Source organism: Erpetoichthys calabaricus, chromosome 4 (genome assembly GCF_900747795.2).
Source record: "Erpetoichthys calabaricus chromosome 4, fErpCal1.3, whole genome shotgun sequence".
Taxonomy (NCBI): Eukaryota; Metazoa; Chordata; class Cladistia; order Polypteriformes; family Polypteridae; genus Erpetoichthys; species Erpetoichthys calabaricus.
Window position 1 is genome coordinate 248002245 of NC_041397.2, and position 18554 is coordinate 248020798.

Sequence of the window (18554 nt, forward strand, 5' to 3'; positions counted from 1 at the left end):
TTGAAAAAAGGTAAAACCATAGAGACTGCCAAAATTATAATATTGCATGTGACTGTGTAATTGCAATGTCTGCCCCAAAAGAGATACCTTTAGTTTGCGTCACATCTCACACCAGCGAGAGAGGAGGAAAAAAAAAAAAAAAAAACTGCCCAGAAAAATTTTAAAGATCTGTAAACAAAATTTAAATAAGATTGTTTGCAAGGAACGACTGTCCACAAAATACATCCCACTAATCTTGCTACTTAAAAAGAACAGAATTTATAATAATGACATTGCAAGTATTAAGTTTACTGGAGGTATTTCACTTAAAGTGCAAACATTCTGTTAACATGAACTACATTTGTTTCTATAGTTTGATGATTAAAAAAAAGTAATATTATAGTTAAATGCTCCCAAGTAATCTTTTTATTAGTCTGGGGCCCTGTATAGCCATACATAAAGCTGAAAGACTTGCCTAGTTCACTGCTGGGACTCAAAGGCAAAGTGGTTAATAACATACATAATTGAGGACAAAAAAAAAATATATATGAAGATAATTAATTAAAATAGTATGCACACCTTTCCAGTTGTTTTGTTCTCAGTTTTCTCTTCCACATTCATTGTTGCAGTGCCCAAACTTTGCTTTTTAGGAATTCTGTCTTTTGCTTCACAGTTCAGCAAAAATTTCTCAAACAGACTTGGAGATTGGAGCTGTTCCTTTTCACTTTCCTCTTGGGAAGATGGTGCAGAAATGCCTTTGCTTTTTGAAGGTGTGCCTGAACTTGAACCGATTTTATCAGCATGTTCTTCCTCTTTACTCTTTCCCCTAGATTCCAGTTCTGGTGATGAATCCAAAACTCTGCTTTTTGCTTTTCTTTTGACACCACCAAGTCCTTCACTTGAATCTGAAGACTGTTCATCAGACTCCTCAGCTCCTGTTTTTGATGATTTTTGAGTTTTCTCACTTGAATCGGTAGACCTGCTTGCTGCTAGTATATTTCGTAGTTTTAAATGGGTCGACTCCCTTTTACTCATACTGCTCTCTGAACGTACTCCTTTTTTTTCAAGAATAAGTTCTTTTATATCCTGTAGCTTTACCCTCTGTTCAGAAGCATGCTTTTTTGTTTTCTTTTGTCTTGCATTCTGATCCACATGACTTTGCTCTAGACTGACAGCATCAGCTTTCATATTTGAATCAAAAGACGAGGTCAGTTCTTGAGCTTGTTCATCTACAGAGATGTCAGTAGCTTCTGTGCTTACTATACTCTGCTCATCATGCGAAAGTTCATCTGCAGAACCGTCATCTTTATCTGATGTCTCTTGCTGTGGTTGTGTGGTATCATTAATTTTACTTTCTCTAGATATCTTCTGTTTCTTCTTCGCATCCGTCAATTCTTTTCTAGATTTTCCGTTTTCTTTTGTTTCATGTTTTTTTTGTTTTTTCATCCCTTTATGCTCATTGTCTGTTTCAATAGTTCTTTTCTTTGTTTTTGAAGTCTTCTCATTGACAGGAGAGACTGAAGGGGACTTATCTAGTGGCTCACTTTTAGATTTCTCTGGCTCACATATTTTATCAACTCTTGATTTCTTATCTTTTTTTGGACTACCTGGCGTAGTATCCAGCTCTTTGAGCTTGTTTTTCTTCTTCTTTATTCGGGGAGATGTGTCTCTGCTATCACAAGGGCCATCACTGTCCGATTCTGCATCAAAAATATCATTCTTTGTTGGCAGCTTCTAATTAAAAAGAAGTAAAAGAGACACATTATACCTGTACATTCAAGCTAGGACAGACAAACAATGATCAACTGATACTAAAGCTTTCCTGATTAACACATTACCAGGTTGTGACATAAAAGTAATAATAATTTTTACCATGGCTATAATTTTCAAGCATCTACACAAAGGAAAAGAATTGCTTTTAATTAAAAAATATTCTCATATTTTAGATGGCTTTGCAAAATTGTACTAATCTCTTTGAAAGAAATTCTATTTCTTCCTGGTCTCTTGCCACTGTCCAACTTTCTTTCAGTAGCTTACTGGTCAATGATCCATTATGTACCAATGACTACTTTAAAACAGACATACACACTGGAGCTCTGAATATTAGTTGGCTTATCAAATGAGTTTAAGAACCAACAGAAACTGGTTCTGAAATAAAGTCTGCCAACCTAAATCTCTCCGTGTATAATCAGATACATTAAAGAAATTACAAAATTCTTCTTTATCCCCCCCCTTTTGCTTAGTGAAATTTACGAAGTCAACGTGCAGTTATCCAGGCTTGACCATTCCTCTCCTCGTAAAAGTGTACATCTTATGCTGGTATTCTAAGATAAACAAGAAAAATAACCACACCCATGTGTTATGACTTCGCCCTCTAGTATCGTCCTGTTGAGTCGTAGAAAGAATACATTTTGGGGGAGGGCTTCCTCATTGGATATTATGACCACCTCAGCTATCTTCTCTTAAATCTAAAAGGAATCAGTACTGGACCACTGAGTATAAGTTTTCAAAAACATAGGTGGACAAGTAGCTCAACTTGCATGTGCATGAACTTGACTTACATTTGCTTTCAGACACAATGCAATATTTGCAATTATCTGGAATTTGTGGAGAGTGATTAAGAGCAGAAATAAAGAGTGATAGTTAAAGCTTCAGTTTCATCCAAGGAATAACCTTTGCCATTGTTATACTATGTGTTTTTTTATTTAAGTTTAATGTCACTGTTCTCTGTGCCCACTGTTATGGACTCATTCATACAGGCAGACCAAATATGGTACACAGGGCACAGCATCTTCATTTAGAATTGCCGAGCCAAGCACAGGACTAGATAGCCACAGACAACTGGACAATTGAATAGTCAGCCTAAAGACAGACCAGTATATTTTTGTCTTCTGTCAGTACACTATTTTCTTTCCTTGTTGGGAGAATGAGAACTGTATGCAGGCATTGTGCTATTCCTGTATGTTTCAAGGTGAGGTTTGAGTCCTCTCCTGACCTTGTTTGGATTCGAAGTCAAGGAGCCTGCACATGGAACAACCAGTATATAAGAATGGACACCTATGGCCAACACTTCGAAGCTTCCGGGCGGAAGAGTAGGTCTTCCGTCCGAGGCCGGGCAGAAGATTATGTCTTCTGTCTGGCTAAAATCCTTTCAGCGTGGTGACGAAAGATGACGGACTGCACAGATCAAGATTCCCACGGCTTGATATGTCTGTCATAAGCTTCCCGTTTGTAATACCACATGAACCCGTCAATAAAGAGCTAGAATTATCCTAACTTGTCGTGTAAGCTTGTAACCGTCATTTTGCATGCTGGGTGGGATAATACCTTTTTAATTTATAATAATTTATAATTCAGGTTAATTAAAATGCCGCAATATAAAAGAACACATTTCCAGAGAGCTAATGCCTCTTAAGGAAACAGCCATTTCCACCACCAAGTGGTTATGTTGTGCCACTGCATATATCTCTACGAGGTATTACCCTCTCTGTTCACATTTTTATTTATTCACAGTTTTATCCGAACTAACATATAAAAAAAGGTCAATACAATCAAGTAAACAACGATCTAGGGCAGAGGTTCTCAAGTTTAACCCTGGGGGTCCCCGGTGGTTGAGGTTTTTGTCCAAGATCATTTATTCTCTTAACCGGCCTCCTACCTTAATTAAGCAAACCTTTATTTACCTGTAAAATTACAAACTGGCTATGCTACATTTTTAGTAAATGACGCAAGAATGTATATGTGTTAGATAGGGAAGAATATTCTTAATATTCTTTCCTTATACATATTTTTTCTAATTATCTGGTTATTGGGACTAATAAGCACTCAAGTGAGTAACACTTAAGTAGCTGTTCCTTTCAGGGTCATTTGTGCTGATGCCTGTTTGTAATTGTCTATTTTCAGAAAATATACAATTAAGAAAGAAAAACTCCTCAGAAAAAGTGAATTAAAAAAACAGAAAAAAAAATCAAATATGCCTTAATTTCTTATAAGTTTAAATTTGACCTGCACCTTTCTAAATGTAAAGTAAAAGGAAAAGTGGCAATTAAACAAAGATCAATTACAGGTAAGAGACTCACTGATTGAGAAACAGGATGTAACAAAAACCTGAAGCCAAAAGGAAGCCCCCAGGACTGACCTTGAAAGCTATTGGTCTAGGGAACTATTTAGGAAGACGTGATAAAGGACTAGGTTACATAATTGATCACCACAAGTGAAGAGCTCTAAACCAACCAGAACACAAAACTAGGTATCTTTCCTTAAATTACAAGAACCTATCAAAAACATTATCGGTTAGACATATCAACAGGAAAACACTTCTCTAAATCACTGAGGGGGCAGGCAGTTCAAATGCAGATGGGCAGCTCATTTACACATGAAGAGTGTGGAAGTGAGATTTGATTCCACACAGAGGTGACAACACTGAGATAGTGTTCACTGGCAGAAATGTGGGTGAGAAGGAGCACAGGATCTCCCGAGTGTCATCCCATATACATAGGGTGCCAATCCATTAACTGCTCTGTAGACAAAACACTAAGAATTTGAATGTATAAAGCACTGCTACCAGCCACCAGTGTGGCAGCCTGAGAAGAGCAGTGACGTGCATCCGTTTCGGCAGGCTGAACACAAAATATGCTGCTGCTGCATTTTGAACCATCTGTAGTGGTCTTACACTACTTATACATGTTTAAGTCATTGGTCTTGGCTGTGAAACAGGAAAATATAGATTTAATCACAAACAACAAGACATCACCCAGTGCAAAAATTGCCACACTATAAATGTAGCTTTGTGCAATGCAATTTTAATATATTGGTAAACCCCAAATATATCCAACAATTTTGCACAACTTTCCCAGTAACAGACAACCTTTATTACACATAACACTGTTCTACAGCCAATACTTTTCCAAGGTACAAGTACTGCTATATTATAACTAAATGCACAAGGTACTAAGCAACAGAAGAAGGATTTAAGTTTTAAATAACAAACAGAAAGAACACATAGCTGGTTTATGCATTTTTGAAAATTTCTCCTGAAGATGAATGGTGAGACACACGGGTTCTTTAGAGTAAGCTTGGACATCAGGAGCATGGGTTTGCTTTCATCCCAAACATGTAATGGGATCTTCTTCCCAAGTGAACACTCTTGGAAAGATGCCACTTTCTTCATCTAACTGCTTACTTAAACATTTGAAATACCATTCAAAAGCATCACTTTTCTTACTAATGTTTTCAAGTAATTTCTTTGTTTGAGAAATACGTTTTTATAATAATGATAATGCTTTTTGTCCTGTGTCAACGTTTGCAATATACACTAAAGGAATATATTAGCCATAAGAAGCAGTTTTACTGCTTATTAACCCAGTCCTACTTCTTACCCAGTCTTCTGTGAAAAATGCAATATAAAAATAAATCAACAATTTGTTAGAAGCCTACCACACTTTCTTTCTTTGCAGTTCTGGTTTTGGTTTCTGTCATCTTTCGCTGAAATGCATGTAGTACTTCTTTACAGTCCTCCAAATGCTCTTCTGGCTCCCAAGTGTCATCATCTGAAGCATAGCCTTTCCACCTGACTCTGTACGTAATCATACCCTGAAACATAAATAAGCAGGTACCAAATAGAAAATTAGCTGTAATTGCTAGGCTTGATCAAGTATATGATCCGTATACTAGGAATAAATAAATATCACACCAATATACTAACCAAGTATAAAATTGATTATTAAACTAACTAAAGGTTCAGTGTAAGTTAGAGTGAAAGATGAAAATTTTAAATTTAATTCTTTCTTCCGAGATCACACCCACCCAAATAATAAGTAATAATCACTTTGAAATGAGCAAATACACAACATGATGTGTTGCAGTTCCCACTCACCAGCAAACATATCTTTTCAGTAGATTCTTTCCCATTAATATTTTTCAAAAAGGCATAGTTTTCACTTTCACTTTTCACTTTCCAGTCTTTTATAGTGGCACTTAAAAATTGCCTTGGATAAAAATGTTATGAGAATTAAAAAAAAAATGTATTTGTTCATATTAACTATGAATATTACTGTGTTAGGATATCTGTGTAACAAAATTTCATAGAGAAAATATGACATCAAAAAAACAAAAAACAAAACACTATTGTAGGATGTTGTGGTTCATTTTTTGCAGAAAATTTGGAGCTATGCTTATGTGGCAGGAAAAAAAATAATTACTAAATTGATGACATTTTATTAAGGAATGCATTTTTTTTTTTTGTTTCTGGCATGAGAACTAAGTGTAAAGAATTCTTTACATATTTTCTTTATAGCTTCTTATCTAAAGTGGCACATGACTCTCAAATACCATTTGAGGGATTTTTTGATTTTAGGAAATGTTTATTAGACCATTGAACTGTTTTGACATAGGCTGATAAAAGAGGAATGGCGTTTAGCTTTTTTATTTTCTCTGAACAAAGGGTATAGAATCACTTGGACATCCTTCTGATTTGGGTGACACCTTAGTTTATCCAAGGCAACTTGCCACATTTTTGAGATACAGCTCATTACATGTCTTTTATTTTTCCAATCAGAGCACAGGCAGGTGAAATGACTTGCTCATAGTCACACATTGTCAGTAGCAGGATTTGAACCCACAGCCTCAAAGTGTGAAGTCCAAATAATTAATTATGCCAAACTGCCTACACTTAGATGAAGAGGACAACCTGATCACAGCATTATAACCACTTAGAGTTAGTAGGTACAACAAAGGAATAGCTCTTAGTCTGTTACTAGCCATAGTCCTTTAACATAACCATGGCCAAGGGCTTCTTTTCACACCAATTTCATAACTAGAAATCGGTTCCTGCTGTTACCAAGATGGGGAATTTAATTAAACTTCAGCCCCCTGTGCCAGAGATATAGATATATAGATACTGTATATACAGTCATATGAAAAAGTCTGGGAACCCCTCTCAGCCTGCATAATAATTTACTTTCAACAAAAAAAAGATAATAGTGGTATGTCTTTCATTTCCTAGGAACATCTAAGTGCTGGGGTGTTTTCCGAACAAAGATTTTTAGTGAAGCAGTATTTAGTTGTATGAAATTAAATTAAATGTGAAAAACTGGCTGTGCAAAAATTTGGGTACCCTTGTAATTTTGCTGATTTGAATGCATGTAACTGCTCAATACTGATTACTTGCAACACCAAATTAGTTGGATTAGCTCGTTAACCCTTGAACTTCATAGACTGGTGTGTCCAATCATGAGAAAAGGTATTTAAGGTGGTCAGTTGCAAGTTGTGCTTCTCTTTGACTCTCCTCTGAAGAGTGACAGCATGGGATCGTCAAAGCAACTCTCAAAAGATCTGAAAACAATGATTGTTCAGTATCATGGTTTAGGAGAAGGCTACAAAAAGCTGTCTCAGAGGTTTAAACTGTCAGTTTCAACTGTAAGGAATGTAATCAGGAAATTGAAGGCCACAGGTACAGTTGCTGTTAAACCCAGGTCTGGAAGGCCAAGAAAAATACAGGAGCAGCATATGCGCACGATTGTGAGTATGGTTACAGACAACCCACAGATCACCTCCAAAGACCTACAAGAACATCTTGCTGCAGATGGTGTATCTGTACATCGTTCTACAATTCAGCACAATTTGCACAAAGAACATCTGTATGGCAGGGTGATGAGAAAGAAGCCCTTTCTACACTCACGCCACAAACAGAGTCGCTTGTTGTATGCAAATGCTCATTTAGACAAGCCAGATTCATTTTGGAACAAAGTGCTTTGGACTGATGAGACAAAAATTGAGATATTTGGTCATAACAACAAGTGCTTTGCATGGCAGAAGAACAACACCGCATTCCAAGAAAAACACCTGCTACCTACTGTCAAATATGGTGGAGGTTCCATCATGCTGTGTGGCTAGTTCAGGGATTGGGGCCCTTGTTAAAGTCGAGGGTCGGATGAATTCAACCAAATATCAACAAATTCTTTAGGATAATGTTCAAGCATCAGTCACAAAGTTGAAGTTACGCAGGGGTTGGACATTCCAACAAGACAATGACCCAAAACACAGTTCGAAATCTACAAAGGCATTCATGCAGAGGGAGAAGTACAATGTTCTGGAATGGATGTCACAGTCCCCTGACCTGAATATCATCAAAAATCTATGGAATGATTTGAAGCAGGCTGTCCATGCTTGGCAGCCATCAAATTTAACTGAACTGGCGAGATTTTGTATGGAAGAATGGTCAAAAATACCTCCATCCAGAATCCAGGAGGTGTCTAGAGGTTGTTATATTTGCAAAAAGGAGGCTCAACTAAGTATTGATTTAATATCTCTGTTGGAGTGCCCAAATTTATGCACCGGTCTAATTTTGTTATGATGCATATTGCATATTTTCTGTTAATCCAATAAACTTAGTGTCACTGCTGAAATACTACCGTTTCCATAAGGCATGTCATATATTAAAAGGAAGTTGCTACTTTGAAAGCTCAGCCAATGATAAACAAAAATCAAAAGAATTAAGAGGGGTTCCCAAACTTTTTCATATGACTGTGTGTATATATTATATAATGGAAATTTCGTAGTAATGAGATTCTGTATTTGTCACTATAGTGCTTTCTTTAACTTGCGTCCAGGTATTTGCAATCATTTCAATAGCTTTTTTCACGCTAATTTTAATCTTCTCCAGTCTAAGTTATGTTGACGAGAATTTTTCTCAGCATTTCTTTGTGATAACACACTTTCAGGGTGGAAATGATGCCCAAACCCAATGGCTGAAGCACTGCTGTGCAATTCGGTGGGAGGAATTCAACGCGAACATTATCTAAATGTGGAAGCATTTTGTGGGCAGCACAGTTATCAATCAGAAGCCAAATCAGAAACTTCACAATATGAAGAAGAAAAAGATTAACTCTTTTGAGACCCCCCTCCCCCCCCGTCCCCCTACCCAATGGGACGACACGCCAAAGTGCATCCCGAAGCGCGATTGCCGCGCCTGTGGAAGATTGCTTGTCCGTTGCCAGGGCAGGGCAACAGCAGGCGCCCAGCGCTGCAGTGAGGCGCCACAGAAGCGAAACCTAAAAGATTGTGGTTGTGCTATAAGTCCCTGTCTTGCACCCCCAAAACACGAGGCTGAGTCTCAGTGCTTTAGCAAAACCAGCTTTATTCAGCTTGAAACAGGAACAGCACGGATATTTATTGTAGCGGGATCTGCCATTCAAGTATCTGCTGAATGTACTTCATAGTAACGAGATTTCTACAGACTCATGTCATATGGGGAAACTGTCGGGACCATAAAAATACTTTGTTGTAAAGATATTTGTTGTAACAGAATTTTACTGTATTTTATGTACAGTCATGGCCAAAATTATCGGCACCCCTGGAATTTTCCCAGAAAATGCACCATTTCTCCCAGAAAACTGCTGCAATTACAAATGTTTTGGTATACACGTTTATTTCCTTTATGTGCATTGGAACAACACAAAAAAAACAGAAAAAAGCCAAATCTGACATTTCACACAAAACTCAAAAACCGGGCTAGACAAAGTTATTGGCACCCTCTACTTAATATTTGGTTGCACACCCTTTGGAAAAAATAACTGAAATCAAGCACTTCCTATAACCATCAACAATCTTGTTACACCTCCCAACTGGAATTTCTGATCACTCTTCTTTTGCAAACTGCGCAAGGTCTCTCAGATTTGAAGGGCGCCTTCTCCCAACAGCAATTTTGAGATCTCTCCATAAGTGTTCAATCGGATTTAGATCTGGACAATTGCTGGCCACTTCAGAACTTTGTTTTCAACCATTTCTGGGTGCTTTTAGAGGTATGTTTGGGGTCATTGTCTTGCTGAAACACCCATGACCTCTGACACAGACCCAGCTTTCTGACACTGGGCCCTACATTGTGTCCCAATATCTTTTGGTAGTCTTCAGATTTCATGATGCCTTGCACACAGTCAAGGCATCCAGTGCCAGAGGCAGCAAAACATCCCCAAAACATCTTAGAACCTCCACCATGTTTGACTGTAGGTACTGTGTTCCTTTCTTCGTAGGCCTCAGGCCATTTTCTGTAAACAGTAGAATGATGAGCTTTACCAAAAAGCTCTACCTTGGTCTCATCTGTCCACAAGACGTTCGCCCAGAAGGATTTTGGCTTCCTCAAGTACATTTTGGCAAACTCCAGTCTGGCGTTTTTATGTTTCTGTGTCAGCAGTGGGGTCCTCCTGGCTCTCCTGCCATAGCGTTTCATTTCGTTCAGATGTCGACGGATAGTTCGAGCTGACACTGTTGCACCCTGAGTCTGCAGAACAGCTTGAATATGTTTTGAAGTTTACTGGGGTTGTTTATCCACCATTCGGACTATCCTTCGTTGCAGTCTTTTATCAATTTTTCTCTTCTGTCCACGTCCAGGGAGATTAGCTACAGTGCCATGTGTTGTGAACTTTTTGATTATGTTGCGCACAGTGGACAAAGGAACATGAAGGTCTCTGGAGATGGACTTGTAGCCTTGAGATTGTTGATATTTTTCCACAATTTTTGTTCTCAAGTCCTCAGACAATTCTGTGCTCTTCTTTCTGTTCTCCATGCTTAGTGTGGCACACTCAGACACACAACAGAAAGGTTGAGTCAACTTTTCTCCATTTTAACTGACTTCAGGTGTGATTGCTATATTGCCAGAACCAGTTTATTGCCACAGGCGAGTTCAAACGAGCATCATATGCTTGAAATAAAACGATTTACCAACAATTTTGAAAAGATGCCAATAATTTTGTCCAGCCCATTTTTGGAGTTCTGTGTGACATGATGTCAGATTTGGCTTTTTTTCTCTTGTTTTTTTGTGTTGTTCCAATGCACATAAAGGAAATAAACATGTGTATACCAAAACATTTGCAACAATTTTCTGGGAGAAATGGTGCATTTTCTGGGAAAATTTCAGGGGTGCTGATAATTTAGGCCATGACTGTATGTATGTATATTTATTCTTTCTTAGGTGGGTTCTTATTGGAACCCAGCAATATTTCATAAGTCAAGATCAGGTATGCAGAGAGGGGCAAAACTTGGTGAACACGAGTGGAGGACTGGAATTAATTGTGGCAGGAACTAGATGGGTGAAAGGAGGGGAGAAAAAAAAAAAAATTATTTGCACATGCCAGCACCTACCTATTACTGCAGCACTACTACTACTGCTGCTGTGCAGTATGCTGTGAGCTTTGCACATTGGAACACCTTTCCTTTGTGCAAGCACGTAGTGTTCTTCTCCAGCACCACAGTGTCAGTACGTACCTTCAGTTTTAATAACATTTCATAACTTTTCTCTTTTGTTATAATGAATCTACTATACATTGTTACGGCCAATAAACATATGCGTGTGGTGCTGGAATTGTCACAAAAATTGAAATTATTAAACATTTACAAAATGGTGAAAGTGTTTCAAGTATTGCATCGATTTGTATCTGTAATACAGCAATTTGCAATTGCAATTTTCTTTTCAAATTCTGTAATGTTTTGTTAATATATTGCGACGTTCAGGCAGCTTGTGATGAGCTGTACAGGAGCAGAAATGGTGGAATGAAGGCTGTTAATGGTGAGACTGGGTGAAGGGCTGCTGTGGGATATAAAGAAAAAAGAACTTAAGTGGCAAGAAATAAACTGATTGGTAGGGAAAGCTGTTACTGTTTAGGACGTGTGCTCTGTAACCCAGATAACGGCGTATAAGACATGCACCGTTTGTTATGGAACGAAGGCTTCAAGTAAAACAGAAAACTCCAGTACCGCCGAGTTGCATTTGCTTAATACACTAGTCGTTACAGTATTATATGAATTGTTAAAACTAGATTTTGTTAATATAGCTTTGTTTTGTAAATAAATATGATTACTCGATAAACTAATCTACTGTACACCATTTTTAAAGTAGCTGTTCTGTTATCCATCTTTTTACTTGTCCATCACAGCCTTGGTCCTGACGGATAATGGAGGTTTTACTGTAAATAAATGGTCAAAACTGACCAGAGAACTATACAAATTATGGAATGTTTAACTTTTTTTTTTTTTTTTAATAATAAACTTTGCTTTAGTTTGAGGAAATGTCACAAAGTTTTACCCTGAATAGATTCAATTTGGAATGCTTTTACTGACTTCAAAACACAAACACGAGTCAAATCTGACCCAAAGGTGTTGTGAGGGTTAAAAAGCAAATGCTACTGTATGGTCAGATAGCCAGGGAGGAAAGGAAAACAAAAGCTCCATTTGGTTGGATGTTGAGAAAAAAATCCCACATAAGCTCCATGAGTAAAAGACCACCTTCAAATGTACCAAATGGTTGAAGAATCTGAACTTGTGAAGTTTTGAAAATGGCAATATCACTCAACTGTCCTACTCGTTGGCTCAGTTTTAACAGGTTTTTTCCACTACAGATCACACTTAATATCAGACCTTGGGCTGCCAGTTTAGATTTGCACATCAACCCACCTGCATGTGTTCTGATAGCGAAATTAAAACAGCAAATGTAACATATTACTACAGCATTTACAGGTCTCGAGTAACACACATCAGGCATGCAAATCACTTTAATGCAATCAAATTTGGAACTGAACAATTTAGACTTTAAGAATGTCCAGGAAGTATTTAACTCGTAAATGTTTTTTTTCATGGGGGACATATGCACAATGCGCCAGACTTCTTTTTAACATAAAAATGAAAGACACGTGAACCGGGTAGGGGGAGTTCGTTTTATGTAAATGTATACGAGCTGCGCTTTAGTATTTGTAAATTACTAATCCTTTCTCTCCAAAGAGTCCAGCAGACGGTATTAAAAGGACACAGTGTACATATCGTTCAATCAAATGCAACTCTCTACAATTTATTCCCGCCATGGTCGCAATCACCGAAAGGACCTTTTAAACAAACGCTCAGATATGCACAGTTCACACAGCCCAACTGGGCCTGTAAAACAGAACGGGTTAAAACACCATTGAGTTCTTAACACTCCCGTACCTTTTCCACTTTCATGTCGATGATTCGTTCCACTTCAAAAACATCATCTTCTTCATCCTGTTCACTGTCTCCTAAATCCGAACGTTCAGCCCCTGCTGCAGTCTCCATCTCTGCTTCACTCCGTTGCTCTCCCTGCGTCGCCATGTCACTTTTCTTTTCGCAGTTTTGTGCACAAGGGCCGGACACTGTGTGCGTAGAGGAGGAGCCTTGTTTCTCTTACCCAATCAATGCTTAGGGATGTTATGTTAAACCAATCACTTTAAGAGGTATGTCAATGGGCGGGTACCTTAAAAAATAAAAACTTAGCCAATTGGATTGCGTTTCTGAACCGAAAAAATGGGAGGTTACAAGTTTGTGAAAGAGAGTCCAATAAGAGACGGGATATTTGCCTTCATTGACGTTCAATCGTTTTAAAATAAATTGAATAAACTTTTACACGTCATGGAGAGTTAGGACGAGTTCAGGTACTGTGGTATTTGGTTATTACGGAGAACTAGCTTAAACTTCTTTTTCAGACACTATTTCAACGCTGGACGTGTTTTTCACCTCTTTTGGTATGACGGAGTTGAAAAAGTAGAAATGAGCAGTGGTGAAGAAGTGAGCAGCACATCACATTTAAAACAACAATGTGTTATTCGGTCATTGGATACATGGTAACATGAACCTTTCCAAGTTCCTGCTTTAACAAGATCAGTTACGTCATCCTTTAGTGATGTTTATTAACGTGGGAACAGAACTGAGACCCTAGAATGCTGATGATTTAACTGAACATCAGAACAAACAAACTTCAGCTGGCACGTTGGATTTGAAAACACAACAAGTTGGACATGCTCTGTTGTAATGTCAGTACCTTTAAAAGTAAACCTTCAGTACAGCTGAGCCAATCTGACCACCTCACTGCCATCTCCAAGCCTGTGATTGACAGCAACAGCTCTCTGATTCAATCCAGAAGTTCTTATGTGTGTTTGGGGGGTTGTTTTTAACAATATTTATATATTGTGGCAGACAACTAGGGTGCGGCTCGAGAAGAGAAGGATCGTGAGAGGAGCCATATCTTCCATGGCACGCAAAAGGGCAGCACCCCTGGATGGCATCTGGGCCACGAATACAGAGCTGGGAAGCTCAACCCTGAGGGGGTCCGTGGCCAGTGCCAGGGGCCGCCTTGATGGTTCCCAAGCCATGGACTGCGGCATTTCCACCACACCAGGAAGTGCGGCCAGAAGATCATCAGGGAGCACCTGGAGCACATTCAGGTGTGCCATAAAAGGGGCTGCCTCACTCCATTCAGGAGGCCGGAGTGGAGTGGAGTGGAGGCAATAGAGAGAAGAATGGAGACGACTGAGTTATTGTTAGTCTTGGGGCACTGTGTTTGTGCTGTGTGAGCAGAGGAATATAAAGCGTGAGTTTTGGACATCTGGATGTCTCTGTGTCTGTCAGTGTCCGGGGTTATCTTTCACTATATATATATATATATATATATATATATATATATATATATTACATAGTATATACATATCTATGATCTGCTTCTCGCAACTGAGAGGTCATGTTGGATGTTTGCCGACTTGCTGACGAACCACAAGTATCACCTGGTAGTTAACCATTGCAATTCAGACCTATGAATATATACATGCTTTTATACAGTAAGCATTTCACTACAAATTGTACTATATATGTAATTTGTATGTGACAAATAAATCCACCCATCCATCCATTTTCCAACCCGCTGAATCCGAACAGGGTCACGGGGGTCTGCCGGAACCAATCCCAGCCAACACAGGGCACAAGGCAGGAAACAATCCTGGGCAGGGTGCCAACCCACCGCAGGACACACACAAACACACCCACACACCAAGCACACACTAGGGCCAATTTAGAATCGCCAATCCACCTAACCTGCATGTCTTTGGACTGTGGGAGGAAACCGGAGCCCCCGGAGGAAACCCACGCAGACACGGGGAGAACATGCAAACTCCACGCAGGGAGGACCCGGGAATCGAACCCAGGTCCCCAGATCTCCCAACTGCGAGGCAGCAGCGCTACCCACTGCGCCACCGTGCCGCCCGTGACAAATAAAATTTGATTTAATTTTTGAGTTGTCTTAAGACCTCAGCTTCACAACACAAGCCGTTAAGGACTTAATAACCGTTGCTTGAAATGCATTTTGAAGATTTTAAGAAGCAGACAATCAAGAGGTTCACAGGTTTGCCCATAGGGGGACTGAGTCTAGTCCTCCGCTTGCTGTCAAATCCCAGTTCTCTTGGACCCTGCACATCTTCAAACCACAGAATTATGAATTATGGTGTAACTTATGTTTCCTTACATACTAGCTTAGCAGTTGACTTTGATATATCTCAAATATATGTTTTATTAGTCAAAATACGACTATACATGAAAAGTAAAATTGCACATATGTGTAAATCCACTTTTTTCTAATAAAAACCTAAAGAGTTTTCATTCATTTCTGTGGTGCTTTTCGCGAGTGATACCTGTGATTGTATTTTGATTAGCTGATATTTGACATGCAGGTATTTTTAATTAAATATGACTTAATTAAATATCCCTTGTTTTCTTTTTACTGTTGCAGATGACACTGGTATCTGGCATGTATTTAAGGAAGCTACCAACTGAGGACCTGAAAGATCTTTGTTTCACAAACTAAGCACTCTGGTGTAGTCCTCCTCTTATGCAGATGTGCATCTGGGCCTTCCCCTTATTTTTCTGTTGTGGTTAGGTCCAGTTTGCTCTCTTTTCTCATGACAGTAACAGACACCTTTGTATTAAATCTGGCTAACTGTCATATGTAATAGCCTTCATTCTGCATAAAAACAATATACTGGCATGTTTATTGGGAAAGCTGTTTCATTTTGGACATTTCTGGATCCAGAAGTGAACTTTAGGAATGCCAGTACCCTGCAATCTAACTGAACAGAGTAACGGGTTTCAGCTGTGCTGTCTCTTTTAATTTCATTGTCTTTTGTGTACTTATATATTCATCATCTATAATCTTTGAGTTATTAATATAGTACATTGTATTATTTTGCATTTTAAAATGAGCATTTTTGAGTTGCTCTGAATTTTAATATTTGCAGTTCATAGTGGTGTTATGTGGAGACTTTGCCCAAACACCTAAATTAAAAAAATAAATAAATAAATCAACAAAAAGTACATAACTCTGCTGCTGTCATAGAAAAACATTTTAAAAGATTCTCTGAACCTTTTCTAGTCCTGTTATGTCTTCTTTATAATTTGGCAAACTTTATTACATATCTTAAATGTATATCTTTGTTCTCTACGTTTTGTGTATTTCTGATTTTTATGTGATTAATTATAATCAACAGCCTGAACTATGATATCTCCATGTAAACTCTTACTTTAGGTGTGTTTCCCTAAAATCCAATGTCACTGTCACATCTCTCTCTTTGTTCATATGAAAATGCTCAGCTCCCAGTAAACTGATTTTGTTGAAATTTTGTACACGTATCCGTCAAGAACATTTTTTCAGGAAAATCCAGTTTTCCATAAAAAATCTCCCGTTTCTAAAGAATTGGTGAGTTTTTGAAATCATCTATTTTAAAACAGAAAAACATTCTGTGAGACCTAAATTACTGATTAATTTACTATTTCACATTTACCTTGAGAGAGTTTTTTTCAACGTATATATTTTGTGTACAATGTTTTCCTCCATTACACGCCATACCATTCACTCCCAACCACACAACAGATCTCCAATGCATGTTATTGAAATGCCCACAATGTTGGCGGCCATGTAGGTAGGAACCCTCCCATCATATCATCATATAAGTGTGAACATTTTCAACACCAACTTACAACTACTGCTGCTTGAAGATATAACAGGTAAGTTTAAGTGATCTTTGTAAATTTAAGTTTAAGCAAGGAAAACAAAAAATAACTTAACATTTGTCGAAATACATGAGAGAGGAAAAGAGCTCCAAAAGCATGGCTCTGTAAAGTACAGTATTATGCATTCAGTATACTGAATAAATATGTACTTATTCATTATGTTACACTAAAAACAAGCCTGTGGCTGCATATTTCACTGACACTATAATCTACTCGCAAAGTGCCACAATGATCATCTGTCATGGTCAACACAGCTAAAAATGGATCTTGAGACTTCAATATTAAATTTTAACTCTCCATCAGGTACTTCTTTCAGAAATATAAAGTTTAATAAATATGAACCACAATTAGTCATCGACTCTCCACAGCCAACAAACTTCACTTGAGTTGGAGTCTGCTGCCTGTGAAAGGTACAGCATGTTATCCAATTCAAGCCTATTTGACTATGATACTGTAAAATGCAATTACTTTAAGTACTCTATAAACACATTCTAAAAATTCTATTTTCATTATTACTTTTCAAATGATTCATTGTCATTTTGAAAATATTTACTAAACAAAAAATGCATTTTTTTTGTCTTGAATTAAATAAATTAATTAAATGAAATGTAGCTAATTTATATAAAATTTTTGACTGAAGGTAAGTTACATTTAAGTTATTGTATTATGTGTAAGCAGTGATATGTTGAACCAGAAACTCTTGAAATGAATTATTATGTTAAGGTTTTGCATTGCTTCATAATTTGCAGCAGTAGTAATACCATTCAGCAGCACTCAACAAAATGGTTAATGTTTATGGTTTATATTTAACAAGACCCATGTTTATAGTGTTTTATAATATAGTGTGATGAATAATTAAAATATATTAAGATGAGAACCTAACACACAAAATATATTAAGATGAGAACCTAACACAAGTCACTTAAGTGTTACAGATACAAGTACTGTAAGTGTAGTGCACAGCAAGTTTAAATGCCATCTGTTGAAATTTCACCGTATTACCCTGAGATTAAAGGAAAAGGATGAGAGCTGCAGTTGTTGATATTCTAAAGTTGTTGTCCTTTCTTTCTTGTTATAATCATCCACTGTTGTTACAACTTACCTATACTTCTTATATGTCTACATAAATCTTCAATATCCCCCTGTTAAAGCAAATAATCTTTCCAGTTTGTTCTTGCTTCACATGTTCTAATGGAAATGGACACACCATCGCCATCATAGCCTTGATTTAGGGTATTCCCAAATCGTAAACCTAGAATTGAAGTACAACCTATTTGTATCTGCTCTTCCAAACAGCTACATTTGTGACTGCATCATAATATACAGTATGCAGATATGATCCTGGTGTTTATTTGATGCTGTACTAACCAATAAACGGACAATACATAAGATCTAAATAACTTGGACCATCACATGATTGTTGGGGCTAGACATGGTGTTTCTAGCATCTCAGAGACAACTGCCCTTGCTGTACAGTCTGTAGAGTTCCCAGAGGTCATTGCAATAAGCCAAAAATGTTTAGTGAGATGCAGTTCTGTTCAGGCTAACACAATGGCCACAAATGATAAAGTAATAGCTCTTTACAGTACTGGTATACACAAGAGCATCGCTAAACACATAATTCAACAGACCTTGAAGTGGGTAGGCCACAGCAGCAGAAGATCTCACCAAGTTGCACTCCTGTCAGCTAAGAACAGGAAGATGAGGCAGCAATGGGAACACAATTACCAAAATGGGGCAAG

At 37.9% G+C, this 18554-nt stretch overlaps 1 protein-coding gene across 4 annotated transcripts in view; it reads right to left on the bottom strand.

Annotated features, from left to right (window-relative positions):
- The window catches only part of mphosph8 (M-phase phosphoprotein 8), a 47192-nt gene extending 34068 nt beyond the window's left edge, over window positions 1–13124 (bottom strand). For 3 of the 4 annotated variants that reach the window (XM_028800572.2, XM_028800571.2, XM_028800568.2), the window contains exons 1-3: window positions 12949–13124; window positions 5416–5571; window positions 559–1713 (exon numbers count right to left, since the gene is read on the bottom strand). In XM_028800572.2, the coding sequence (XP_028656405.1) occupies window positions 559–1713; window positions 5416–5571; window positions 12949–13092 (1455 nt within the window). In that variant the 5' untranslated portion in view covers window positions 13093–13124. The remainder of the gene's footprint in view (window positions 1–558; window positions 1714–5415; window positions 5572–12948) is intronic. The other variant, XM_028800569.2, reaches the window with a different exon arrangement.
- Window positions 13125–18554: the final 5430 nt, after the last annotated feature.